Source organism: Littorina saxatilis, linkage group LG3 (genome assembly GCF_037325665.1).
Source record: "Littorina saxatilis isolate snail1 linkage group LG3, US_GU_Lsax_2.0, whole genome shotgun sequence".
NCBI classification, from domain to species: domain Eukaryota; kingdom Metazoa; phylum Mollusca; class Gastropoda; order Littorinimorpha; family Littorinidae; genus Littorina; species Littorina saxatilis.
This window is the reverse complement of record NC_090247.1, coordinates 33,035,239-33,062,288: the sequence shown is the minus strand read 5'-3', so window position 1 is coordinate 33,062,288 and position 27,050 is coordinate 33,035,239. Positions and strand designations below refer to the sequence as shown.

Below are 27,050 nucleotides of genomic sequence, written 5' to 3'. Positions count from 1 at the left end.
GTAACTTTTAAGCATGTATGCAAATGTGTATCATCAACATTCCTGAGAATCCATCAGGAACGTTAAACTTATTCTTCACAATTTCTGGTGTTATTGGAAGTCCTTTACTATTTGTCAGGCGTGCGTGGATGCAGTACATGGAAAACAAAGTAGTGCCAGCACTTTCTGGTTCCATCGCCTACCTGGATACCAACCACAACCTAGACATTATCTATGACGCTCACAACTCCACCCAGGACACTGCCACACCTGAGTGGGTGGGGCAGCTGTGGCTGGGCGTGCTGCAAGGTGTGTGTCAGCTCAACTACAAGCAGCTGCTGTCTGTGTCGGGAAAGGACGAGCTTGATGAGTTCACTGTGCGCCACACAGGGGCCGCTGCTCTCCCTTTCTCTGCTTGTCTCCCCTTCTCCTGGCTGCTGTGGGACCTGGTGGACAGCGCCATCTGTGGGGCCAAGAATGTGCAGGGTAGGTCATATTCGCTTTTTGTTTTGTGACCTGCTGAATAGATTATGAGGGTATGGTAAACCTAGTCATAGGGTCAGGTTGAAATACGTTCAATGGAAACTTTCAGCTTGTAGTTTGTATCATAATCTGACAATGCTGTGAAGTAAATTTGACTTACCAGATTAACTGAGCGACAGGTTTCTGTGCGAGGCAAGCATCATGCTGGTTACTTTCTGAGTTTCTAGAATGGCTTGGGCACTGGTCATTGTGATGGTTTCACTGGTGCAGACTTTAAAAATAGAAACAGCGAAAGAGATGCAGCTACTAATTTGCTGTTTTTGCAGGTGATCTGCTGGACACGGCAGGCAGTGTGGTGGAACAATCCACACTAGGCAGGTGTATGCAGAGAGCTCTGGGCAGCAGTGAAGTCGACAACCTGCAACACCTGTTTGACATGTACACCTGTGATCTGCTGCACTTCACCTTCCCTCTGACTGCATCACAGCATAAGGTAAGGGGCTTACCTACTTATATCTATCACAACTATGTTTTTGTTAGAATAATGGATAGATGATGATGATGATGATGATGATAGTGATGGTGATGGTGATGATGATGACGACGACGACATGTGCACAGTTGTTGTGTGGGTGTATAAAGATAGGCATACAACAGCTGCAGCACTAGCCTGGTAGAGCTGGAACGGGGGTGTGGTGGTGGTGGTGGTGGAGATGATGATGATGATGATGATGATGATGATGATGATGATGATGATGATATGTCCACAGTTGCTGTGTTGGTGTATAAAGAAAGGCCTACAACAGCAACACATCAGCCTAGTAGAGCTGGGACTGGGGTGGGGTGTGGTGGTGGTGGTGGTGGTGATGATGATGATGATGATGATGATGATGATGATGATGATGATGATGATGTCCACAGTTGCTGTGTGGGTGTATAAAGAAAGGCCTACAACAGCTACACATCAGCCTGGTAGAGCTGGGGCTGGGGCGGGGTGTGGTGGCGCTACACTTGCTGGTGGAACAGATGCGAGGGCGACTGCAGGCGGTGCTGAACATGTCGGGTGTCAGGCCGAACGCTGTGGAGGCACTGAGGGTAGGGGCTGCGGGACCCAGCGCTGAATTGCTCAATGTCCCTGATGAGATGGTGAGCTGCACAAAAGTGTAGATGTACTGTGGGCGTTAACACGCTGCAAAATCTTTTATTTTACTTATACAAAATGAAGTGATGTTGAAACCAATCACATTCTGTCCTCTTTGGTTAAAGAATATACCCCAGGAATTCTATGTGCGTGTGTTTGTGTGTGGTACTGAACCAGTCGGTTTTCCCAGTTGTGCTGTTTTTGCTGGCTAGTTTATGATTGTTCTGGGTCTGTACTGTCTATGAAGGTCCACGGCTCATATCTGTTCATCTTCTTACTTTATGTTTGAGTGTGTGTGTCTGTGTGCCTGAGTCTGTTTTTGCATGTGTAAGTAAATATAGGAAATGTACGGTCACATCAACAAAGAGTGTTCTCATTCGACCACAGACAGAAGACATCGCCTTGCTGCGACTGCTAGTTGAAGAACTCCAGCCTCGCCCAAGCCAGTTCATGGAGGAGAGAGGCTGCAATGAATGGGTTGCCCACTACACCACTGTAGCCCCCGCGGTTCTTAGGATATTGAGTGACAGTGAACCTGCTCCACAAGCCCCGTCAGGAGGAATACAGCAAGAAGAGGCAGAGACAAAAGAAGATGGAGATGATGAGGAGGAGGAGGAGGAAGCAGAGGATGTTGAAGAAAGAGCCACCAACTCGCTTCCCTATGGAGACAGGTGCAAACAGCAGTTGAGAGCTATCAGGTATGACACAATCATAACCCATTGAGGCAGAGCATTAGTGATAAGGTCGAAGAAACAAATGATATTTTGGTCAACAACACAAGTAACTTTTATGTTAGATCCATTTTAGTCCAAATTATTATTTTGTTTGATTTACAAGTCATGGACATGCACCTAAATAGGAGATAATTTAGTTGGACGCCACATGGCTCAAAGAAGGGAAGTCCAATGTTCAATTGACAAATTATTACTTTATCTCTTGACAAAATAGGAAAGTTCTCTGAAAACTTTTAAATGAATTGTTCAAGATTCATGCTTTTTTTCAACTACAGAAATCTGTGGACTCGCATGACAACGGTAAAACTGTTCTTTGACTTCGTGGGGCCATTGCGGCAGGGTGCCGAGAAACTGCGGAAAGCACTGGAGCATGTCAAGTACCAGCTCCTGTGGTCTGTAAGTCACCTCTTTTTGTTTTATGCATCCATATTTTGTGTGTATGCCGGGATGTAATATTATTTGATGTTGGCAGTTGACAACATGAGGAAACTTATTTTTAATTGTTGAAAACTTTGCTGTCATTTCGGCAAAGTAGCCCAAAGTTTTCACAGTGAGGGAAATGTGACTGCAAGTACAACAAAAAACTTTTTGTTCCCAAAACTGATGTTGAGGTTGAAGGGACCTATTTACTGTTGTTGAACAGAGAGTTATTTTGGGACACTGTTCTTGAATTTTATCAGATTATGTTTAGTCTGGTCTAATCAACAATACATGTTGCTTTGATCTTCTTTCCAGCTTCTGGAAGATGACGCAGACTTGAAGAAAGGAAAGACACTAAAACTGTTAGACAAGTTTCTCAAGCATGCTAACGGCTTCATGATCAGAGGCTTGCTGGGGTAGGTGGAGTTCTCTGTTTGCAATATTTCTGTCCTTTTCATTGCCCCCCTTGGTGCTTTTGTCCTTTGTGTTTTCGGTGTAGGATAGTGGCATGTGTTTTAGCCTGCCACAAGGGCACCTTGACTATCTTTGAGAGTGTGCTAGCTAGGTATGTGTGTTATCAAGTTCCTAGACTTTCAGTGAAAACTTGGGATTTTGATTCTGTGTATTGATCTTTGTACATGCATGTGCACATGAGGCGGCCCTATGCTCCACAGGGAGTCTACAGGAATAAGTCAAGTCAAAGTGCACATGAGGGTGGTGCAGTTCTGTCCACTAGAGTCTGCACTGATTGTTGACTGGGAAATACAGAAATATCCCTAATGTACCTAGGTTCTAACCTACATCGATTGCGATGAACTGGTTGCATAGACAGCGCATTCATCTGTGCAAACACACACACAGACTCATTTATTGTTTGTATAATGTCTTTGATTTTCGATGCACAAGTGCATATACTTTCCCTTCTCTTTCAGTAAAATTGGCAGCTGCACTTACTGTGAAAAGAAGTTTGAATCGGCCCCTGTGGAGCTGCCCTGCAAACACCTGCTGTGCAACAGTTGCTATAGGGACTGTTACCATGGCGATAGCAAGGAAGCCAAGTGCCCTGAGTGCAAGACGCCCATTCCACAAACATTTGACCCTGCCACTGCCGACTGCCAAGACAGGTAAAAGTCTGGTATATTTCAGTTCAAGTGCTTTAGGGGTATTCTTATACAAACGACCCGCCCCCCCTACCCATTTAAGATACCCAAATTGAATTTAAGACACTCCCACCCTCAAAATAATTTGACAATTCAGCCCAAATGATGCATTTTATTTTGCAATTTTTAATGAGTTTTTGCCATTTTCCGAATGCCAAACAATGTCCCTAAAGATTGATGCACAAATCTGTCGGCGCCATAATTGACAAAGGTAATACTCCTTGGTTTTCTGCATACAGGGAAGCAGTAGAGCTGTTGGGACGGTACCAGCGACAGATCAGTGGGTTCCTGATGGCCGTGGTGTCCCAGCTGTGTTTTGCTGGCAAGGAGCCTCCAGAACAAGAGGCTGTCAGACACATCTTTGGCTACATCATCCACAGGTCAGTGCAAAATTATTATCATTGTTATCACTGTTATGTAGTTCTCATTCTCATAGACTGCTCAGTGATTAGCTTGCGATTTGTTTTTTTGGTGTGTATTATTCAACAGAAGCAAGGTTTTAAAGTTATTTTCTGAACTTTCATACAGGTCTAAAGGCAGGACTCTACTGCAGACCAAACACATGACAGTGCATGACGACCTGATTGATCCCACACCTGTCCTCAGGTCATTCTTGCTGCGACTGCTGCTCAAACTCAGGTTTGTACTTACATGCTCAAACACAGGTGTGTGTTCGCATTCAGAGGCTACAGCTAGTGAGCATAGCATCTGTGATGCTGTACATGCTTCTTTTAGCTGTTATTTTTTTTCTTTTCTTCCTTCCTTCCTTCCTTCCTTCCTTCCTTCCTTCCTTCCTTCCTTCCTTCCTTCCTTCCTTCCTTCCTTCCTTCCTTCCTTCCTTTCAAACTTTCAAACACTGCACATTCTGCTTTGCTCTTTCTGTGTTCTTCTCCCTTTTGTATCCAGCACTTTTGTGCGTGTGCATGTATGTAACAGGAGAACATTTTGTTTTTATTCATGTTACTTATGACCAAGGTGAGTCGTTTGAATATTTATTTTGTTCTGTTCCTGTTGGATTTGAGATCCTCAGTCTTTAAGGCGGCCCTTAATTGAGCCCAAAGTCGACTACGCCAAGACTTCACAAAGTCTTTTTACCGAAAACTCAATGCTAAAGAGACTTCTTTTTCTTCTTCTGCGTTCGTGGGCTGAAACTCCCACGTACACTCGTGTTTTTTGCACGAGTGGAATTTTACGTGTATGACCGTTTTTTACCCCGCCATTTAGGCAGCCATACGCCGTTTTCGGAGGAAGCATGCTGGGTATTTTCGTGTTTCTATAACCCACCGAACTCTGACATGGATTACAGGATCTTTGTCGTGCGCACTTGGTCTTGTGCTTGCGTGTACACACGGGGGTGTTCGGACACCGAGGAGAGTCTGCACACAAAGTTGACTCTGAGAAATAAATCTCTCGCCGAACGTGGGGACGAACTCACGCTGACAGCGGCCAACTGGATACAAATCCAGCGCGCTACCGACTGAGCTACATCCCCGCCCTGCTAAAGAGACAAAAAAGCAATGTACTCACATTAAAATGACGAACACGGAACGAATAACAGCGACGTTTCGACCTAAGGGTCTTCTTCAGGCACAAAAACACAAAAGTACACACACAAAAAAGAAGAAGAAAGACGATAGAACAGATAAAGAGGAGAATAACTGACAAAACAACTGCACTGCACAAACCAACAGATGACAAAGACAGAGAAGCAAGGGAAGCTACTCGAGGGGAAGCCAACAATAACACAGGCAAGAAAAAGTTAGAGTTGAAAAGCGGCAGTTTTGAGGTCTGTAGACCAAACAAAATGTGGGGAGGGGGGGATGAATGGGAACGAAAGAGGAAACTCACGTACCCGTGCACACAGACACACACACGCACACACACACACATACACACAAGGTGGAACAGCGGGGGGAAGGTTTAGATGAATGAATTAACGGCGGATGTTAATTCCATCGGGGCAGGTAGTGCCGAGGGATGATATGATGTGGGACTCCCTGAGTTTGAGCTTCGTGTGGCCAGCTTCGCGAAGTATACTTCGCGTAGTCGACTTGGCCCAGTTAAGGACAGGCTTTAGGTATAGCAGCAGTGAGTCCTGGGTTCATGCACAGCCGTACATACAGCTTCTGAATGAGCACTCATGACCGTGATGTGATCTTATGTTACAGTGAGAAAGAAGTGCATGGTTACCTGGATGAGTTTCTGAGGAACACACAACAGCTGGTGGAACAGCAGGCAAAGTTGGCTGCACCCACTGCGTCTTCAGGAGCTCCAACTCTCTTGGAGTTCAGTCTTCTTATCATTCACTGCAGGGAGGTGAGAGGGAAAGGCAGTTCACTAATGATTCGTCATTTAATTAAATCGAGGTCATGGAATTTTGGCGTAAATCGTTTTAAACAGCTTTTCAGAAGGATCAAAATCATTATTTTTATTATGAAATAGTGTTTATATGCGTTCTTGGTAACGATAGAAAGATAAAAGAATGTTAAATTGTATTGTCAATCGTATTTAAGAGAATATTTCTCATGGAGAATGATTAACTTAGTCTTAAGCACAAAGACTCGTAGAATGGAGTTACGCCAACATTCCATGACGATATCGAAATGTTGATTCCCGTACTGACATGGCAGCAGTGTGTGCCAGATTGTGTCATTCAATAATCGGCCTACTTAGTCACTAGAGGGCATGTTGCCCCTTTCTTCCCATTGATCCTCGGGTCTGAGGAATCGGCAGTGTACATAAGACTTGCGTGAATCGTTAGATAACATTCTATTCCATCAATGGCAGGACTTGCACCATGAGCAGGATGCACTAACGAGCACAGAGATGGGAAGTGAGGATCGCCTTCTCTCCCTGGCAGCCATTCTCCACAATGTTGGTCAGATGTTCAAAAAGCCGCCCGCCCTTCTGACAGCTCTCTACTCGCTGGGTCTTGTACGCTACGCTTTGGACGCCTGCGCTCACATTCTGTACAACACTTTTTTGGCCTGCAAAGGGGCGCCAGTGGTGCCTGAAGAACTGGAGGATTTGCTGGCCGTAATGCAGGCAGTGTGTGGTGATGGTGGTGGCTTGGACTGGCCGAAGTAAGACATGAATGTGTGTGGGTGTGTTTGCATAGAAGATGGCTAGAGCGTACATTGTACAGGTGGGTGATGAATGGTAGCTGGCAGAGTGTGTGTGTGTGTGTGCGTGTGTGTGTGTGTGTGTTTGTTGTGTGTGTGTGTGTGTGTGTGTGTGTGTGTTTTCTCCAGTTATTTCATTTGGGAATAAAGACATCTTTGTTGAACCGCATGTAAGATCAAATAGAGTTTTTATCTTAATGTATCACAAATCAGTGCCCTAAAATGTCTGTCATTGAAGGACCTTGTTTGAAAAAGATTTAGGTTCCTTAATTAATTTCTTGCTCATTTTAAACAGGTACTAACAACACAACTAGTACATATATGCTGCCCATGGTTTCTACCGCTCTTTCTGTTCATTAATTGCTCATAAGTTCATTCTCTTTCTCCTAGAAAATTCCTGATCAAGCAGCTGTGTCGTGAGTACGGCATTCAGGCCTATATGGCGCTAGCCAAGGTGGCACAACAGCAACCAATGCTGAGCTGGATCATCTTTGAAGAGGCTGTGGGCAGGGTGGGTACATCAAGATTTGAGTTCACGCAATGCATGTCGTAAATTTCGGGGGAGTTAGGTTGTTTCATGTGACTTTGGGTGATTATGCTACTGTAAAATCTGGTGTTTATCCTTACTCAGATTCGTGTGACCTCTAGAACTAGCAGGTCATGTTGAATATTTTTCTTTTGTTGGCATGAAAAGTGCTTGAGATGTTAGATGGATATTTGGCTGGTTTGTGTCTTTCAGGATTCGGAGGGATTGTTGTAACAAGTACTTTTGAATTTTCTAGTTTTATAGTGAATTGGGCAATAATTGAGTGCCTATTGTGTTCTCAGCGGCATAACTATGGTAGATGAGAAAGTTTTAGCTTGTTTTTCTTTGTAACTTTGTATGGGTTGATGAGAGATTGCATAGTTACCAACTTAGGCAAAAGTTGACCGTCATAAAATATGTGGATTCAGTCTTTTTCTGTTGATGTGTTCCAGGTGGATGAGGTGGCAGACAGGTACCTTGTCTGCTCACAGCACTACAAGACTGTCAGGGATGGACTGGCTAGGATGAAGCTCACTTCAGATACTGATGGAATGACTCAAGTTATGCAGGTTTGTCTGGCTGCTAATGTTCCAGCTATTATACTTTATTTGTATTTTTGATCAAATTAGGACATTTGACACTGATCGAGACAGGCATTGTTCTACGAGACTCCGCTGGCGGTGGAGCTGAACAATGACTGTCATGATCTCATATTTTGATTAAAAATACACATAACATTTATGTATCAATCCATGTTAGTTAGAATCCCTTTTATTTGTTATGAATGAATGCACACTAGCATGTCATCATTTTTTGTCCAGGCCAGCCACCTTTATATGCGTGTGTGTGTGTGTGTGTGTGTGTGTGTGTGCAACCAGCATATTTCTGTGTTAGCATAGCAGTTTGTCAGAACTTGATCTTTGAAGAATGTGGGGTTTTTTTTGTCCAGAAAGTACAGACGGTTTGCATGTTGATATTTCAGGGCGTGCCAGTGAGCAAGGAGGAGAAGGAGGTGCTGTTACTGCTGGCTGTCCACAGAGAGGTCACCATGTCTGTCATGCGACACCTCCCTCAAGAGGCTCATGCAAAGATGGTGGGAATTTTGTCCATTCATGATTTGTAATTGAGTGGTTCCTGGGATGTGAGGCCCCTCAGATGAGAGGACAGTTGTGACTAAGGACATGTTTGATTGTCCCTTTGTATGTCATCCCTATCAAAATATACCTGCCATGACAGACCACCTGCAATGTAGGGTCCCCAGGGTGTCCTTGCATGGCAAAAGTCACTGTATTTACCAACAATGGACTCAAGACTGTAAAACTGCAAGCTGGAGGCAGGTTGAAAATATGTGGCTTCTTGACTTTTTGACGTAAGTGTTTTGCTTCGAAGATAGGGCTACTCAGATGACTGAAGTTAGCAGTGTGTTGCTTTCATTATGCATTGGTTTGCTCTGCATGTTTCATCATCTCTGTTTTGGTATGCTTAAAAACGTTTTTGTTTGCTTTTCCTCCTATTAGGTTGACACTGTGAAGGCGTTTGTTCAAGACTGTGGCACTGTGTATGACAAGGTGAGACTACAATCTTTTTATCCTTCATGGTGGAAATTTAGAGTACGAATGTGTTGTTTCTGTTGGTACACACTATGTCTTCTGTGAAGATGAGAGTAATCTCAGAAATCAATCAATATGAGGCTTATATCGCGCGTATTCCGTGGGTACAGTTCAAAGCGCAGGGATTTATTTTTTTATTTTTTTATTTTTATTTTATGCAATTTATATCGCGCACATATTCAAGGCGCAGGGATTTATTTATGCCGTGTGAGATGGAATTTTTTACACAATACATCACGCATTCACATCGGCCAGCAGATTGCAGCCATTTCGGCGCATATCCTACTTTTCACGGCCTATTATTCCAAGTCACACGGGTATTTTGGTGGACATTTTTATCTATGCCTATACAATTTTGCCAGGAAAGACCCTTTTGTCAATCGTGGGATCTTTAACATGCACACCCCAATGTAGTGTACACGAAGGGACCTCGGATTTTCGTCTCATCCGAAAGACTAGCACTTGAACCCACCACCTAGGTTAGGAAAGGGGGGAGAAAATTGCTAACGCCCTGACCCAGGGTCAAACTCACAACCTCTCGCTTCTGAGCGCAAGTGCGTTACCACTCGGCCACCCAGTCCACCCAGAAACGACTTCCATCAATCAATCAATAGGAAGCTTATATAGCGCGTATTCCGTGGGTACAGTTCTAAGCGCTTGACTGCAGATGATTTCTGGTTGTGTCAAACCTGTCTATAATGACCACCCAAGGGACCAACCAAAAGTGGTCGATATAGACAGGTGGTTGCTATGGAAAAGTGAAATATATAGAAATAAAGTCAACTGCAGGGATCCTTTGGGGTGGTTGCAATGGGCAACTATTTGTTTGATTTTGTCGCCATGGAAGATTTGACTATTTTAGTGATACAAAAAGTAATTCACGAGGGGGCCAGAATAACTAGTTTGGGTTTGCTTTGAAAAATTTGAAGAGGAAGGGGGGGGGGGGGGGGATGCAAATGTAATTTTGTGCACTGCATTTTCCGCTGTACTCTATTCCAGGAACTGGCTCAGCAGCTGTGTGAGAACCAGCTGGGAGAAGTTGCGTCACCGCTGTGTGTGAAGCCTGACCAGGACCTGGGAGAGCAGAGTTTGGTGTGCCTGCTGACACACCTGTACCTGGTGCTGAGGCCTGGTGCATACCGCTCTCACCTGATGCACCCACTGTCTGTCCTGGTCTTCAGGGCTGCTGACATGGCGGTAGGTTTGAGTGGAGAGTTTGTGAATTTCAGACAGCTGTCTATAGAGAGAGGAGAGAGAGAGAGAGTTTGTGTGTGTGTTTTTGTGTGTGTGTGTGTGTGTGAGAGAGAAAGAGAGAGTGTGTGTGTGTGTGTGTGTGTGTGTGTGTGTGTGTGTGTGTGTGTGTGTGTGTGTGTGTGTGTGTGTGTGTGTGTGTGTGTGTGTTAGAGAGGAAGAGTCTGTGTCTGTACTCTGTATTAGCTTGGTGTATGGGTGTGTTTTTCATTTGTGAATTGTATAATTATCATTCTGGTAAAGTTTTCACAAGTTGTAGCTTTACAACGGTCACCCCTGTGATGCAAGTTGAAGCCATACATTGAAAAGCGGACAAACACTCAAGTCCTTAATGGCAAAAAAACGTAGGACTTTTAATGTCAATTTTACTACTGAAGCAATACACATGGGCTCTGTGTCTTTTTTCATTGCAGAAATCGTTTCTACCCACCATGCCACAAGACAACCTTGCTGACATTCTCCAGGGGGTCAGTCCCAGTGAACAATATGGACCCCCCACTCTATGGAGTGAGTTGTACATAGAGCTCACATCTTATCAATGTTATGACATTGTGTGACAATCAGTCTCTCTTGATTGAGAACAAAGTGCACAGACAAATTATTTTTCAAATAAGGTGTTTATCACTTGACGCTAGACTTTTATGCTGCTTATTTTATTTTATTTTTAAATTTTAAATGTATTCATTTATTGGAAGTAAGTTGATAGAAGTCTTTACAAAAGCATCAGTTGATATAAATTATATGCCTGACTTCTCTTGTTGCAGGTTGTCCAAATGGTCACAGATACCTTGTTGGAGATGTAAGTTTGCCTCTTTGCCTTAATTCTTACCTTCGTAACCCCTACCTTTCAAGAACCACAACATGCTTTAGGCTTTAGCAATCAGTTTGTTAGTCACAACCTACAGTATTATGTCTTTTGGCAAGAATTATTTGCTTTGATTATTAAATGCTTAGAAATTTGCATTGCATGATTATGAGATCTTTCAATATTTCTCATTTCATCGGTCTTTTGTTTGCTGATGTTGTCTTTCTTTATTTTTTCCTTCCGTTTCTTTTGCCCTCTCTTCTGGCTTTTCTTTCATTATTCATCGGGTTTTTTTTTAAAAAAAAGGAGTTAGTTTTAATTTAATTTCTGAGCATATCTCTGACGTCCTGGTCTCCTGTTCATTTTTGTGCACAAAGGTTCTGTTGTAATTATATGGTATTTTTTTTTATGTCTTCCTTTCTTCTTGTTTCGTTGGCCTGTTTTGATTTGCATCTTGTCTTGAAAGTAGGAGATTGTTTATGTAGATCTTGGTAATCATGAGCTGTGTAGGAACTATTCTATTTATATATTTGTTTGTTTATTTGCCCTCTCCAGTGTGGGCGACCAGTGCAGGTGAATGCCAGGTGCAATATTTGCGGTCAGCAAATTGGAGGTGTAGCCTACAACCAGGTACATCAAGGCAATACGGAACTGAACAAAGTCAAGTGAGTAAAAGTTCACATTAAACTTTTTTTGGTATGAATTTTGTAACAAAGTGATGCATGTATACTTTGACTGTTAATGGGTGAAAATGAACACAAACATTTTAATGTCAGAGCATTGCCCAAAATGCACATGAATTATGATGCATATTATTGTACATGTTGAAGCTGTTGCGCCAGGCATATACAGCTTTATTAATTGTAAGTTACACAGTTCATCTTTTGTGTTTTAATGTTTTTGTCTAGTGCTGACCAGACTCAACAGGGTCACATCCTGGGATCAGCAGGGCAGAGAGGGATGGAGTCTGTACCAGAGAGACAGCTGTCAGCCGTGGAGTGTGCTGCCCTCAGGTTCCTCACTCACGCTGCACTATACCTGGCTGCCAGCAACCCTGCACAGGTTTGTCACACCACACCTTTTGGTTCCCTAACTTACATGTATGTATGCATTAAGTCTGCTAGTTGTGGAGTGTGCTGTCCTCAGGTTCCTCACTCACGCTGCACTATACCTGGCCGCCAGCAACCCTGCACAGGTTTGTGGAGATACACTGCTTTACCAATCTCTCTTTTTTTTTATATTTAGTCAAGTTTTGACTAAATATTTTAACATCGAGGGGGAATCGAAACGAGGGTCGTGGTGTATGTGCGTGTGTGTGTGCGTGCGTGCGTGCGTGTGTGTGTGTGTAGAGCGATTCAGACTAAACTACTGGACCGATCTTTATGAAATTTGACATGAGAGTTCCTGGGTATGAAATCCCCGAACGTTTTTTTCATTTTTTTGATAAATGTCTTTGATGACGTCATATCCGGCTTTTCGTGAAAGTTGAGGCGGCACTGTCACGCCCTCATTTTTCAACCAAATTGGTTGAAATTTTGGTCAAGTAATCTTCGACGAAGCCCGGGGTTCGGTATTGCATTTCAGCTTGGTGGCTTAAAAATTAATTAATGACTTTGGTCATTAAAAATCTGAAAATTGTAAATAAAAATAAAAATTTATAAAACGATCCAAATTTACGTTTATCTTATTCTCCATCATTTGCTGATTCCAAAAACATATAAATATGTTATATTCGGATTAAAAACAAGCTCTGAAAATTAAATATATAAAAATTATTATCAAAATTAAATTGTCGAAATCAATTTAAAAACACTTTCATCTTATTCCTTGTCGGTTCCTGATTCCAAAAACATATAGATATGATATGTTTGGATTAAAAACACGCTCAGAAAGTTAAAACAAAGAGAGGTACAGAAAAGCGTGCTATCCTTCTTAGCGCAACTACTACCCCGCTCTTCTTGTCAATTTCACTGCCTTTGCCATGAGCGGTGGACTGACGATGCTACGAGTATACGGTCTTGCTGAAAAATGGCAGCTACTTGACTAAATATTGTATTTTCGCCTTACGCGACTTGTTTAGTCTACTAGTTGTGAAATGTGCTGTCAGGTTCCTCACTCATGCTGCTTTATAGCTGGCCACCAGCAAATGGTAGGTTAAGCAATGTACTGCTTTTCTTCTCTCCCTACTGTCTGTTTGTAGTATGTCTATTGTGAGTGTGCTCATCAGCCTCTCCTGAGCATGATTTAGTGATGGACATTTTGTGTTTTTGTGGCATCAGTCAGTATCAGCATCAGCTAATATGACACAACCAAGAGTCATATGTTTCGTAATTCTTCTTGGGAAATAATGTCAACATTTTGTGTGTGTGTGTCGTATTTAGAGAGATCAAGTTGCTGGCATGACACAACCAAGAGTTGGAGCTGATGAGGTGTGTCAGTTCTACTGGGACCATCTGCGTCATGACATACAGGTGTTGCAGAGAGTGCTGGGGCGCAGTGCTGATGACGTCTACCTCGTTCTGCACCAGCTGTGTCACCTCTTTGTCACTGTGAAGATGGGTGTGTACATTTTTGTACTTAGGTTTCTGTGGTACAGCAGAGAGAGAGAGAGAGAATATGTGTGTCTGTGTTGATCTCATATTCTTTGACAGTGGTCCTATCATATCTTGTCCTTAAACTATGGTCTGATCATACCTTGTCCTTTCAATTGTTTTAAATGTTTGATATGTAATAGTGTGTACTCTGTTCTGCATTGTGTCATTTTTTTCTTGAAATCGCTTGGATGTTTCAGGAAATATGCTCATGCAAATTGGGAAACTGATATAATTTTAGGCTACTAAAACGTTGTGTAATTACGCAATTTCCAGCCATATTGGATAGACATGTTACAATAATACAAAGAAACACATCATTACAACAAATGTAAACCAGGGATTAATACCACTTACAACGTAGGTCCTGTGATTGTAATTGATAGCTCAGATACCCCATTCAGTTACCCAACCAACGGTTATATGATTCTTGGCATGTCATCATATTCAAATTTTTGTACAGTGGTACCTCTGTCTAACGACTTTGAAAATGTAACCGAAATTCGGTCATTATATGGAGGGGTCGTAACATGGAGGATTGTTTTGTTATGTCCGGGTACGTCAATGATCAGGAATGACATTGGCGTTTTGATTGATGCCGCCCACAAAGTAATGTTATTCTTTCCTTAAACGATTATGGTAACATGTTTCCTAATTCAATTAATTACCCACACAGTTTTCTTGCTTGTTTAATCAAGCCCCGTAACTACTCGTGGGTTAAGGTTTGAAATAAACAAACTGAGGTCGAACGAAAGCATGCGGTCCCACAACATTCACATCGATGTCGATACCAGCTACTAATCATAGTCATACGATACCCAGCAACGATTTGGTTAAAAACAAAGAAAAGTGTCCCAAATGCAAGGAACAAAATGAATAAGAACCGCGGCAATGTGTTAAAACTGATGTAAAATTGTAGCCAAAAGCGTCAGTTTTCACGATGAAACTTGACTCACTCATTCAAGGGACAACTGCACTACGGACTGTCCACAGAGTTGAGCAATTTAGGACACTCCACTAATCACCTTCAAACTTCACTGACGGGATTCTGAGGAGAATTTATTGATTCAAACTAACACGTGGTTGTATATCGCGTCATTCGGTCACGGATTGGGGAAAACCAAGAACAGTTCCAGATTTCAAAACCCATGTTCGTTGGCCGCCATTGTTAGCTAGACCGAAAATGTTTACACGCGCTTTGCATACGTACATCGGAAAATTTCATGACGTCACCACAACTTTTGGTTTTGGTTCGATGTTCAGATTACTTTCATAACGTTTCTGTAACTTTGCGTGTTTAAAAGGTAGGAGTTCCTGCACAATTCTTTGCAAAATGAAACAGACATCTGGCGAATGACCTTTATCTATTCAAAATAAAGTAATGACCTAAAATAGAAACAAACAAGAGGCGAAGCCTTCAAGGCTCACGTAAGAAATCGACAAACAGTAACACAAACTCAATCATTCCGTCACACATACACACACACAGTAAGCATAGGTGACACGGTGCAAGAGTGCAAAACACTAGATCTAGATCTGTCTGTCTGTAGCCTTCACTTACGGGGACACGACTGCCAGATGGCCAGATCGACACTGCGCTTTCGACAGCGCTTCCTCACGCAGACACTGGAAACACGCTGTGCAGATTAACCTGTAGGAAATCTCCTTTAGTATCTTCTTTATCTATTTTTCTGGAGCTACGAAACCGAACAATGTGAAATCATGAGTCGTCTTCTCCGAATCGGCAAACTGCACCTCGGTGATAACTGGATCTATACCACAATCCTTCACGCGATCTGACCTAACCTTGACCCCTGACCTGGTCTACATACCACACACGACACAAACCAGTCAGCTGTTTTTACCCCCCCAAAACCCCCCACCACCCGTTTTCTTTGGATACACACTTTAACTACATACGTGCCGACGAAATGTTGATCATTGCTTCAATACTTTGAAGCTGTTGCTTGAATAATAACCAGGTAAAGTTAGTATTTCGGTGTTCTTACTTACTTACTGCCTTTCACGCCTGGTGGCGTGTAGGGCAGCGACAAAATTTCGGTGTTCAGTCAAATGTTAAAGTTTCTACCACAGACATACATACATACGCACGCACGCACGCACGCACAGACAGACAAAAGTTAGCATCACATAGGCTACACTTACGTGAGCCAAAAACCATGGCTTCAGCCGTTAGCGTGCCGAAGTGATGTACACGGACAGGATTTCAGCACGTGTTTGTGTCTGTATAGCTTACTCACTCGACTGGAGATATAAGTTAGAGTAAACCAACCCCGTGATCATTTTGGGAAAAGTCGTTATAAGTCCACGCATGGACGGTCGTATCTCGTATTAGAGAGGGGGACGTAATATGGAGGTGAGAAATACTAAGACAAAGAAGGAGAAAAAATCTGTCAGAGAAAAGTCGGTCGTAATATTGAGGGACCCGTAAAAGAGAGGGGTCGTAAAGGGAGGTACCACTGTATCATAAAGTCAGTCCGGTTTCAACACACTCTAAACATTTCACAGACTAAAATTTAATATTAGCAAAATATTAGCGAAGTCGATTTTCGGGGTAAATCGCTGTCGTATGTTTTTATATTTAGTCAAGTTTTGACTAAATATTTTAACGTAGAGGGGGGAATCGAGACGAGGGTCGTGGTGTATGTGTGTGTGTGTGTGTGTCTGTCTGTCTGTCTGTCTCTGTGTGTGTGTAGAGCGATTCAGACTAAACTACTGGACCGATCTTTATGAAATTTGACATGAGAGTTCCTGGGTATGAAATCCCCATACGTTTTTTTCATTTTTTTGATAAATGTCTTTGATGACGTCATATCCGGCTTTTCGTGAAAGTTGAGGCGGCACTGTCACGCTCTCATTTTTCAACCAAATTGGTTGAAATTTTGGTCAAGTAATCTTCGACGAAGGCCGGGGTTTGGTATTGCATTTCAGCTTGGTGGCTTAAAAACTAATGAGTGAGTTTGGTCATTAAAAATCTGAAAATTGTAAAAAAAATATTTTTTTTATAAAACGATCCAAATTTACGTACATCTTATTCTTTATCATTTTCTGATTCCAAAAATATATAAATATGTTATATTTGGATTAAAAACAAGCTCTGAAAATTAAAAATATAAAAATTATTATCAAAATTAAATTGTCCAAATCAATTTAAAAACACCTTCATCTTATTCCTTGTCGGTTCCTGATTCCAAAAACATATAGATATGATATGTTTGGATTAAAAACACGCTCAGAAAGTTAAAACGAAGAGAGGTACAGAAAAGCGTGCTATCCTTCTCAGCGCAAGTACTACCCCGCTCTTCTTGTCAATTTCACTGCCTTTGCCGTGCGCGGTGGACTGACGATGCTATGAGTATACGGTCTTGCTGCGTTGCATTGCGTTCAGTTTCATTCTGTGAGTTCGACAGCTACTTGACTAAATGTTGTATTTTCGCCTTACGCGACTTGTTATATTGTGTATCAAAACCACTCTTCAGTTCCTACTTTCTGTTTGTTCTTTTGGGCTAGCATCATATCATTCAGTTGTTGTTTTTCAGTTGCACAACCTGTCACGCTGGCTACGAAGGAAGAACGGCTGAAGTGGGAAAAGGATTTTGCTCTGAACTTTATGCATACAACAATACAGGTACATATTGCCATTTGCGTTCTAGTTGCCTTTAATATAATGACTTCTGGTCACTTCTCTAAATAGAAAGACACCAGAACTTCTTTGGAAGTTCGAGGCCCCTCTGATGAAAGGAATCGTCCCACTAGCGGACACCTGTAATGTATGGACAAATTTAGCTGGCTCCAAGGGTGTCCTCTCATCACAGGTACTACAGTACTGTAACTGTTCTGGGGTCAGTGTAGTCAAACAACATGCAACACAACAGTCAACTCTGGTGACAGTCTGCTACATTGAAGGAGTGATTTGTTGGTAGTTGTTAAAAAAACAGTGAATGATATTTAAGTTTGTGTTGTTTCAGGGAGTTGAAAACGTGGTGACAAGAGGCAACAGAGTCATTGTGGCAGACAAACGACAAGGTAGGACATTCTCTAGTTTAATTCAGAAAACATTTGGTATTGTTTTGGCGAATTTGAAATCTCTTAGTTTTGTATGATAAAGTCACTTTTTTTCTCACAATTTCCTTTGTGAAGGAGAGTTTTTTACTCAGATGATGATTTTGCACTAACTGCGACTGGATCAATGTTTTTGATGTGTGTTTAAAATTATTCAGTTTTTGCTTTTTGGCAAGTGACAGCATATTCCTGAATTGCTGAATGAAGATGTGATTATTTCTATTTGATCACCTTTGTCATAATTTTTTTTTAATGAAATAGTCCTTTTAAATTAGATTACAAAAGAAAAGGTGTGTTAAAAGTGATTATATTAACATATGGAGTTACTTTTGCTTCTATGAAGGTGACAGCGCACTGCTCAACATGGTGTACGAGATGGACGAAGTGGCAGGCGGACCAAATGACCTTGGCCTCTCTGACCTTGGGAATGTGGCTGCCGTGTGGCGCTACAGGCCTCGCATCACCGTGGAACACTTTTTCCGTCATTTCTACCTGCAGGTGGAAAGCAGACAATGCATGAAGGACAAGTTCCAAGTCATCAGGCTCTTCAAGGCTGAGGTCAGTGAATCATGAAGATTCTGATTGCTCTCCGTTTGATTAGGTTCTAAATTAATTGTCAGCACAAAAATGGTGTGTTAGTGCTGCCTACCTGGCTCAATGAGTCATATTTGTTTCATTTCGTGTTGGCTTGATGCCTCTCTTTTTTGGTTGTCTGAGTGGGAGGAGGAGGAGGAAGAATTAAGAGGCTTTTATGGAACAACATGCAGAACAGGACATATGACAGACAGACGGAGACAAAAAATTAGGAACATCAGCCCTCTTTGCAGACTTCTGATAGCACATTGTACAGTTTGCATGCAGAATAGTTCATACAAACAATTTGCTTTAATTTAAGCAGTCTTTTTTTTTTTTTTACCCATGATTTTAATTTTCCTACCATGTTGCAGCGTCATATCATCTATGCGCTGCACTACGTGCCATCAATCCTAGCAGGACAGAGACGTCTGATGATGCAGCTTCACCGTCGTCTGGACAGAGCTGAGGCCGCCACTCTCACTGTGGCCAAGGTCATGCGCAGGAAAGGTCAGTCATTTTGCGTTGCATTCTGAGACTTAGTAAGAGACCATAGTGCAGTGTTTGCTTTTGATTTGTAGACCAAGACTTCAGTATTCACTCCCTTCACACCCCGAGACACACTCTCAGGCTCCCATGGGGTCGCCTTCACGCGGCGGGAGTGTTTATACTAAGCTACCCCACTCCTTTACTTCTCTTCTTTTGTCTTATTTCTGCCTTACCAGTCCTTTCACCTATATTTCCTTCCAAGAAAACTCTCCCTGCTATTCCCTGCAGTTTTCCAATTCTTTTCTTGTTGTCTTATTTCTACCTGACTGGATCCATCACCTTTATTTCACTTACCAAAAGTCTTCTTTTCCACATCCTTATTTCTCTGCACCCCGCATGTCGTAAGAGGCGACTAACGGATTCTGTTCCTCCTTTTACCCTTGTTAAGTGGTTCTTGTATAGAATATAGTCAATGTTTGTAAAGATTTTAGTCAAGCAGTATGTAAGAAATGTTTAGTCCTTTGTACTGGAAACTTGCATTCTCCCAGTAAGGTCATATATTGTACTACGTTGCAAGCCCCTGGAGCAATTTTTTGATTAGTGCTTTTGTGAACAAGAAACACTTAACAAGTGGCTCTATCTCATCTCCCCCCTTTCCGCTATCCCATCTCCCCCCTTTCCCTCGTCGCGATATAACCTTCGTGGTTGAAAACGACGTTAAACACCCCTGTTACTATTCCTGTTAGTGTACATATGCGTGCGCGAGTGTAGTATGCTTCGTATGGTATTTTTATCTGTTGTCTTATTATTTGTTTTGTCTTTTAATGTGCACCACACTGAAATTTCTCTGTATGAGATAATAAAGTATTCGTATTCGTATTCGTATAAAGAAAGAAAGAACACACTCTCAGTCTTTCTCACTTGGGAAAGAAAATGACCAACACCTCTTTTGTGAGGCAGATTAATTTGATTTTGACTTTGACTCCTGTATTAATAATGCAGCTCCAGTAGATAGTACCTGCTATTCAGACTTGGTCGTGTGACAGACGTTTTCTTCCACACGAGATTACGTTGATTGTCTAACGAAGCCGTGAGGCTGAGTTAGACATCAGCTAATCGAGTGTGGAAGAAAACTCTGTCACACGACCAAGTCGGAATAGCATTTATGTCTCACAGCTTCAACAGAGGAGAGAACATCTAACACGTTTTGCATACTCAAGCTTGACAAACCTAAACACAGGAGCAGCCATTGTCGAGAGATCTACTTTTTGACGGAAATGACCGAACAACTATGAATGACGTCTTGGTATATGTGAATGACGTCACAGTCATCGTCACAGTCTGTATCTTTTGAAGCATCGCATTCTTCATGACGTCTTTCTGTGTCTGCATCCGCGAAATGTTTGTTCTTTCTGGGATCTTTGGAACTTGGTGTTTACTGTGTTTTTTTCTAATTAATCCGGGATCTTTGTCATCTATGTTCAGAACTCTGTCCTTCCAGTTTCAGACTAACAGGCCTCCTGAGCGAGCCACTTTCCAAGGGCAGCTAAATTCGCGTATGGAAACAGTACTGTCGTCTGGGATGCCGTTTTCAGTATTCTCAGCGTTGAAGAATTTGTAAAGAGAAGAAACGATAACAGCAGGAGAAATAAAAGTCGTGTGTTAATTTTTTGGCTTTTGGAGTGACGATTTTGAGTTTGAATCCATTCTTGCCATGCTCCTAAAGCGTGTAACATACAATCTTGCACACGTTTGCTTTAGTAGTGGCAAAGAAGGAAAGCGTGTGACATACAATGATTACACCTATGTTTTCAGTGAGAGGGCATATTTGAGTAAATGACAACTGTTGTGGATTGATGCTAAATCGTGTTTCAGGTGAGCCCACCGAAGGCATTGCCCCTGGACCCTACTGGGTCCAACCCAGTTTTTAATTTGGTTGTTATATAATGGAAATGTTTGTATTCATGGCAAGGTCTTACACCAAAGTTCTGTTCTTTCAGACTGTGCTGGAGTGGCTGCTCTAATGAAGAACTTCTCCAAAGCATGGGAGATTGTCAAAGAGCACCTCATCACATACAGTAAGTTGAAAGCCGTAGATTAATTGTAGGCTAAGATTGGGTATAATACTTCTTTAATTCTTTTAGATTTTTTATCACACCAATAAGACATTAGATAATTTTATTTTGTCCGAATTTCTTTGAAGAAATAATAAAAGGTGTCATGTTTCATTGCATCCGTGCTTCACAAAAAAACTTTGCATGTGTTATGATCGAAGAACAGATTTCTGGTTTTTGTCCCCAGACAAAACTGTTCTCATACTTTCTTCGTTTTCAGACTGCTTAGCCCCCACAGAAGGCCTGGTGTCACTACCAGAAGAGTTTCACAACGCCAGCATGACCACAGACAGTCCTATCGCCGTCCTGCTGCCGTCCACACAGGGCCCTGGTCTCTGTTCCTACATCCTGCTGCAGTTTCTGCTCAGTCGCCACAACGACTTCCTGCAGAGATACTGCCCTTTGGTCAAGCAGGCGTAAGTGGTCAAATGTGTTGATTAAGTTATTTTGTTATCATGTCTTGATGTATTTTATGCACCTGTCTGTCAGTTTTTGCCTTTGTTTTTTTCTTTTTTCCTCAGGGAGTCTTGGCTGAGGGATGTAATGGGTTTCATTTGGTTTGTGTCTTTTATTGAATTTTGTGTTAGTCTTTTCAATTTTGCTTATCTGTTCACTGCATGTGTCTCTCTTTTTGTACTTATGTACTGCGGCACAGTGTGTAGATCTGGTTTTTTCTTGTTTTGTCCAATTTGCTTGTTTCCTTCATTCTGTTGTTACTTTTCTTGTGTTTGATGCTTTGCAGAAGTAACAGGAAGAACATGGAGTTATCTTTTTTCTTTGCTCCTTTTTCTTTCTTTTTTGTGGTCTTTGATGGTGGTCAATTTATATCCCAGTTCCTAATTGCATTTTAATTCCTTTGGTGATGAATATGATTGTTTCACAGGTACAAAAGCCTGCTGGAGGTGAGCGTGAAGGCGGTGACAGAGCGTCAGGTGGTGGGGTGTTCAGCGGAGCGTGACGTGCTGCCCCTGGTGCTGGCCCAGTGTAACTACAGTCTGATGGTGGGCCAGGCCGCCACACTGGACTACGACTTTGCTGCCTTCCAACAGCACCTCACTGACTCCCTGCTGCAGTGCAAGGCCAAGATACACAGGGCTCCCCTGGGGCACATTCCTGTGAGTAAACGTTTCAAGGCCAAAAATGATATCAAAGTCATGACTGTTGTTTGTATCCAAATAGAGTTGTGTCTGTGTTGATTCAATTGCTCTCATTGTATTCCTTTGAGTTATTGCACTGCCTGACAAATATTATAGTTTGAAAAGCTTGAAGTATTCAAAACAGTCATTTTCTTTGTATGTTTTAGTGTTTTAAGGGCAGACCGGGTAGGCAAAATTAGTTATTTTTGGTCTCATACACCTTTTTGGGGTTGTTGCATTTTTCACACCTTTGAACATCCTGGAATGCATTCAATAATCTGCTTTTGTCATTTTAGACATGTATTCATGTAAATAAAACCATTTTCAAACCGATGTTTTGTTGTTTTTGTCTGTGTTTTATCAAAAAAATCGAAAAAATGGTCAACTTTGGATACTCCGTGCTGGTAAATGTGCGCACATGACATGACCTTTCGCTGTTCAAACTGTGTGGAAATTTCCGTTCTTCAAGATGACGTCATCACCGTTGGGGAATTTCCGTTGACATAGGCACAAAGAGAGAGAATCCGTTCCAACCAGAGTACGCTATGGTTCCAACCGAAACCCCGGAATTAATATATGCAAATATATGTAGGTCAAAGGCATTTGGCGCAAGCGCAGTAGACAACTTATCAGTCCCCCGGTGTCAACAAATCCATGACGTTTTCACCGATTCAGCAGCATTTTTCAAAGTTTTGAGCTGCGGAGAACAACCCTAACATTGGAAATGTTCGGCATAGTGGCAAGAAATATCAGAGAAAGATGAACCAGCAGCAGCGAACAGTAGAAGGAAGTAACAACACTCCGAAATGAACCAACATGATCGTATTTAAGCAGACGACATTCTAAGATTCTTGACTCGACGAGGTGGGTTTTGCTTCTTTCTCTTTTCGATCTTGTTTGTTTGACAACGTGATTTATTGCACATCGTTATGTTGTTGTTGTTGTAAGAATGTGTTAGGGTTTGCAGGTAAATGATAAACAGTTTGTGTCTGAAGTATTTTGCGGGTTTCTTGATCCAATTTACTGACCATGCCGCCGCCCCCTCCCTCCCTCGATCATCTCTGTGATATCGTCTTCACAACCCCTATTTTATTGTTCTTCGCTGGCCAGTCCTTGAGAGCTTACTATGGTGTAACACGTCATCAGTATTCTTTGTCTGGGGTCAAACTGAGAAGCAGCATCTGAGCGATGTACGACTGACACAGTTTCTGTTTCTGGTCATTGACCGTAGGAAAATAAGTACCCTACTAGAGAGCGTTCTCTAATTCTAAAGGATTGGTTTACACCAGCATGGCTGACCAACCTATCATTGACAGCAATATTGTTGTCAAATCTTTTCCATTAACTAAGGAATAAAAAAAATAGATCCAATTTACTTCACCAAAGAAAAAACAAGAAGGGCAAAGCCCATACGACTCACATGCTTGACCTTGACATGGTCAAATAACTAAACCTAGCAATGACATCATACACTAAGAACTGCTTTACACATTTTTCCTACCAAAATACATGTGACCTTGACCCAAGGTCAAGGTCATCCAAGGTCATGCAACACAAAGCTGTTAATTCAAGACATAGGAAGTACAATGGTGCTTATTGGCTCTTTCTACCATGAGATATGGTCACTTCTAGTGGTTCACTACCTTATTTTGGTCACATTTCATAAGGGTCAAAGTGACCTTGACCTTGATCATATGTGACCAAATGTGTCTCATGATGAAAGCATAACATGTGCCCCACATAATTTTTAAGTTTGAAACAGTTATCTTCCATAGTTCAGGGTCAAGGTCACTTCAAAATATGTATACAATCCAACTTTGAAGAGCTCCTGTGACCTTGACCTTGAAGCAAGGTAAACCAAACTGGTATCAAAAGATGGGGCTTACTTTGCCCTATATATCATATATAGGTGAGGTATTGAATCTCAAAAACTTCAGAGAAAATGGGAAAAATGTAAAAAATAGCTGTTTTTTAGGCAACATTTATGGCCCCTGCGACCTTGACCTTGAAGCAAGGTCAAGATGCTATGTATGTTTTTGGGGGCCTTGTCATCATACACCATCTTGCCAAATTTGGTACTGATAGACTGAATAGTGTCCAAGAAATATCCGGACGGACGGACGGACGACTCGGGTGAGTACATAGACTCACTTTTGCTTCGCATGTGAGTCAAAAAGAGTTAAACTAAAGGACTGGGGATGCAACTCATGAATCAAAAGCATAAAGATCACCTGCAAACAGTGCTAGGTTTAGGAAATCTGAAAATGTATACACACACACAGAACACACACACACACACAACACAGACAACAGACAAGAAACAAGCAAATACATAGCAAGTGTGATGAAATAAATTAATTTTAAAAGAAAAATATGAAAAGAAAGAAAGAAAGAAAGAAAATAATTCAGCTAGTTTCAGTATTAGTTCCTGTGTGTATGTGATTGTGTGGTTACTCAAATCCCATAGTAAACTTGACATGTACATTTTGTGATAGGGGCCAATTAATGAATGTCTTTTGTGTGTGTGTGTGTGTGTGTGTGTGTGTTCGTCAACCGACATATGTGGGTACGAGCCGCTGAGGTGGTTGTAAGAAAACCCGCCTGGTTCAGTGGTTGGGGGCTGATTGGGATTTCTGATTTACCAGCCTAGCCAAAAAGTTGAGGTACACCCCATGTAACATGGTCATTTGCAAAATAAAGTACAAGCACTTGTTGACGTTTATATTGAGTCTTAAAATTTGCAGCTTATTACAAACAAAAACCATGGACAGTTGTATCAAATATTAAATCAGTGTTTGTGTATTTATTAGGTTGGAGCAAGGGGAGAGCCAGTCCTCCTGTGGTGGCAGCGAGGAGAAAGATTGACCTGATGGAAAAGTTTGCTAAACCGGAACTACCCTCTTCCACAGCAGAAACATCAGCTTTGCCATCTTCTGACCAACCATAAGAAGATACAGATACTTTGCCATCTTCTGACCCATCACAAGCAGATATGGATACTGGTACTGTGCAACGTCACTCCGCTGACATGTGTTGGGCTTTTGTCAACATTGATCAGCTCAATCTATTGCTGAAAGGTTTATATCCTGTACTGAATGCTTGTCTGATAGCAGTCTGATTATGAAAGAAGGTGATGCATCAGCCCAAGGATTTGCACAGGCCCTGCATCTGGAGTGCATATGAGTGTCCATTCAAGTCTGCAGTTGTTTACTCTTCTCCCGGTGTTTGCAACGCTTCGGGTGGTAAAGTTGCATTTTAAATAATCCGCGTATGACCATGTTGGTACATGGAAAGGGACATTCAGCTTTACAGAAATTTGCTGCAGTGTTAGGATTGAGCACAGAAATACTGTAATTAAAATGTTGCAACTTTTGAATGGCTTGATAGCTTTGTTCCATTTGTGTATATATAATTATGTAATGTTGTTGATGATTTGTGAAGCATCATTTCTATGCAATGGAATAAGAAATCAGTGCATCCGTTGGGTTTTTATGAGTCTGACAGTTTGGTTCTGATCAATATTTTCATATCAGCACAAACACAGATAATTGACTTTTTTTAATGTTTTCATATGATTTTTTTTTAAATCAAAAAAATCTGATAATTTGATTATCAAATCATTTCCCCTTCATAGTTAAAGTGTTATTCTGGTTAAAAAAAAACCACCCCATTAATTCAAGCTCTACTGTGGTACTAGTTTACCGGGGTACTAGTGAGACTCTTTTACATGCTGTTTTCTCTACATGTAATTTGAGACAAAATGTGGTAATTAAAATGTTGTAACTTTTGAATGGCAAGATGGATTTGTTCCAATTTTGTATATGTTATTTATGATTTGTGAAGCACCATTTCTGTGCATGGAATAAGAATACAGTGGATTCCTTGTGTTTTTATGAGTCCGACAGTTTCGTTTTGATTCATATCTGCACTAACATAGATGAGTTTTCAAATGATTTTTTAAAAAAAGTCTGGATAATTTGATCGTCAAATCATTTCCCCATTATAGTAAAGTGATTGCCCCTGTTACGGGTGCAGGTTGTGTGTGTGATTTCGCTCGTGTCTTTCTCATATATTTTGTTGGACTACGACATTTGATAGTCTCAAAAAACTATCTAAAGTGAACATGTGCTGTGGTACTGTGGATTGAGTACATTTTGGTGACTTTGACTGTGCTTGAGGTTAACGTTTCATCCATTTTGTCCCCGGAATGCTATGTAATATGTGTACCAGCGTGAGGCGAGAAGCGAACCGGTGGTAGTTCAGTAGAGTCGCTGCGCACGGGATTTTCGGATTGCCGAAAACAACAGCTGCAAGGTCAGTGAGCACTGGTGACGGTGCCTTTCAGCATGAGCGATACCACAGGCACAAGAAAGAGTAAGCGGGCTCTGGTCTTTTCGCCGACCATCTCAGAAGAGAAGCGCTTCCGTGTGGACACAGAGATAGAGCGCGGAACAGGTATGGAGGCTTGTAACATGGAGGGAGATGTGGATTTTGACGTCGCAGAGCTGCATGAATGTATACTGACACGCATCAACGAGGCCATCAGCCAGAGCGGACAGGGTCAGGGTAAGAGTGGTGGCGGTGACGGTGGCGGTGGTGCCGGCAAGGCTGGTGACAAGTTCCTGATGCAGCAACTCGTCCCTGCTATAGTCACTTCAGTAGCCTTCGCAGTAGGGGAGGTCATGAAGAAAGTCATCCAGAAAATGCCCAAACCTGCAGGTGTGAGCCATGATTCAGCGGTCATCCAGCACTTGCAGAAGAATGTTCTACTCATGAAGTATGAGAATGACAAGCTGGAACAGTACAGCCGCCGTGAAACTTTGAAGATTGTAG

The 27,050-nt window shown here is 41.9% G+C and overlaps 1 protein-coding gene across 1 annotated transcript in view; it reads left to right on the top strand.

Moving 5' to 3' along the window:
• Nucleotides 1-27,050, top strand: part of LOC138961176 (E3 ubiquitin-protein ligase rnf213-alpha-like) — a 111,739-nt gene that overhangs the window by 69,515 nt on the left and 15,174 nt on the right. The window contains exons 63-90 of the mRNA XM_070332776.1: nucleotides 119-465; nucleotides 789-955; nucleotides 1,384-1,608; nucleotides 1,991-2,301; nucleotides 2,613-2,733; nucleotides 3,073-3,173; nucleotides 3,690-3,881; nucleotides 4,157-4,297; nucleotides 4,446-4,556; nucleotides 6,086-6,233; nucleotides 6,705-7,000; nucleotides 7,430-7,550; nucleotides 8,018-8,134; nucleotides 8,548-8,658; nucleotides 9,083-9,133; nucleotides 10,175-10,372; nucleotides 10,840-10,933; nucleotides 11,191-11,225; nucleotides 11,787-11,896; nucleotides 12,140-12,293; nucleotides 13,613-13,790; nucleotides 17,383-17,471; nucleotides 17,812-17,869; nucleotides 18,249-18,463; nucleotides 18,853-18,988; nucleotides 20,968-21,045; nucleotides 21,302-21,497; nucleotides 21,965-22,196. Coding sequence (XP_070188877.1) covers nucleotides 119-465; nucleotides 789-955; nucleotides 1,384-1,608; nucleotides 1,991-2,301; nucleotides 2,613-2,733; nucleotides 3,073-3,173; nucleotides 3,690-3,881; nucleotides 4,157-4,297; nucleotides 4,446-4,556; nucleotides 6,086-6,233; nucleotides 6,705-7,000; nucleotides 7,430-7,550; nucleotides 8,018-8,134; nucleotides 8,548-8,658; nucleotides 9,083-9,133; nucleotides 10,175-10,372; nucleotides 10,840-10,933; nucleotides 11,191-11,225; nucleotides 11,787-11,896; nucleotides 12,140-12,293; nucleotides 13,613-13,790; nucleotides 17,383-17,471; nucleotides 17,812-17,869; nucleotides 18,249-18,463; nucleotides 18,853-18,988; nucleotides 20,968-21,045; nucleotides 21,302-21,497; nucleotides 21,965-22,196 — 4,333 coding nt within the window. The remainder of the gene's footprint in view (nucleotides 1-118; nucleotides 466-788; nucleotides 956-1,383; nucleotides 1,609-1,990; nucleotides 2,302-2,612; nucleotides 2,734-3,072; nucleotides 3,174-3,689; nucleotides 3,882-4,156; nucleotides 4,298-4,445; nucleotides 4,557-6,085; nucleotides 6,234-6,704; nucleotides 7,001-7,429; nucleotides 7,551-8,017; nucleotides 8,135-8,547; nucleotides 8,659-9,082; nucleotides 9,134-10,174; nucleotides 10,373-10,839; nucleotides 10,934-11,190; nucleotides 11,226-11,786; nucleotides 11,897-12,139; nucleotides 12,294-13,612; nucleotides 13,791-17,382; nucleotides 17,472-17,811; nucleotides 17,870-18,248; nucleotides 18,464-18,852; nucleotides 18,989-20,967; nucleotides 21,046-21,301; nucleotides 21,498-21,964; nucleotides 22,197-27,050) is intronic.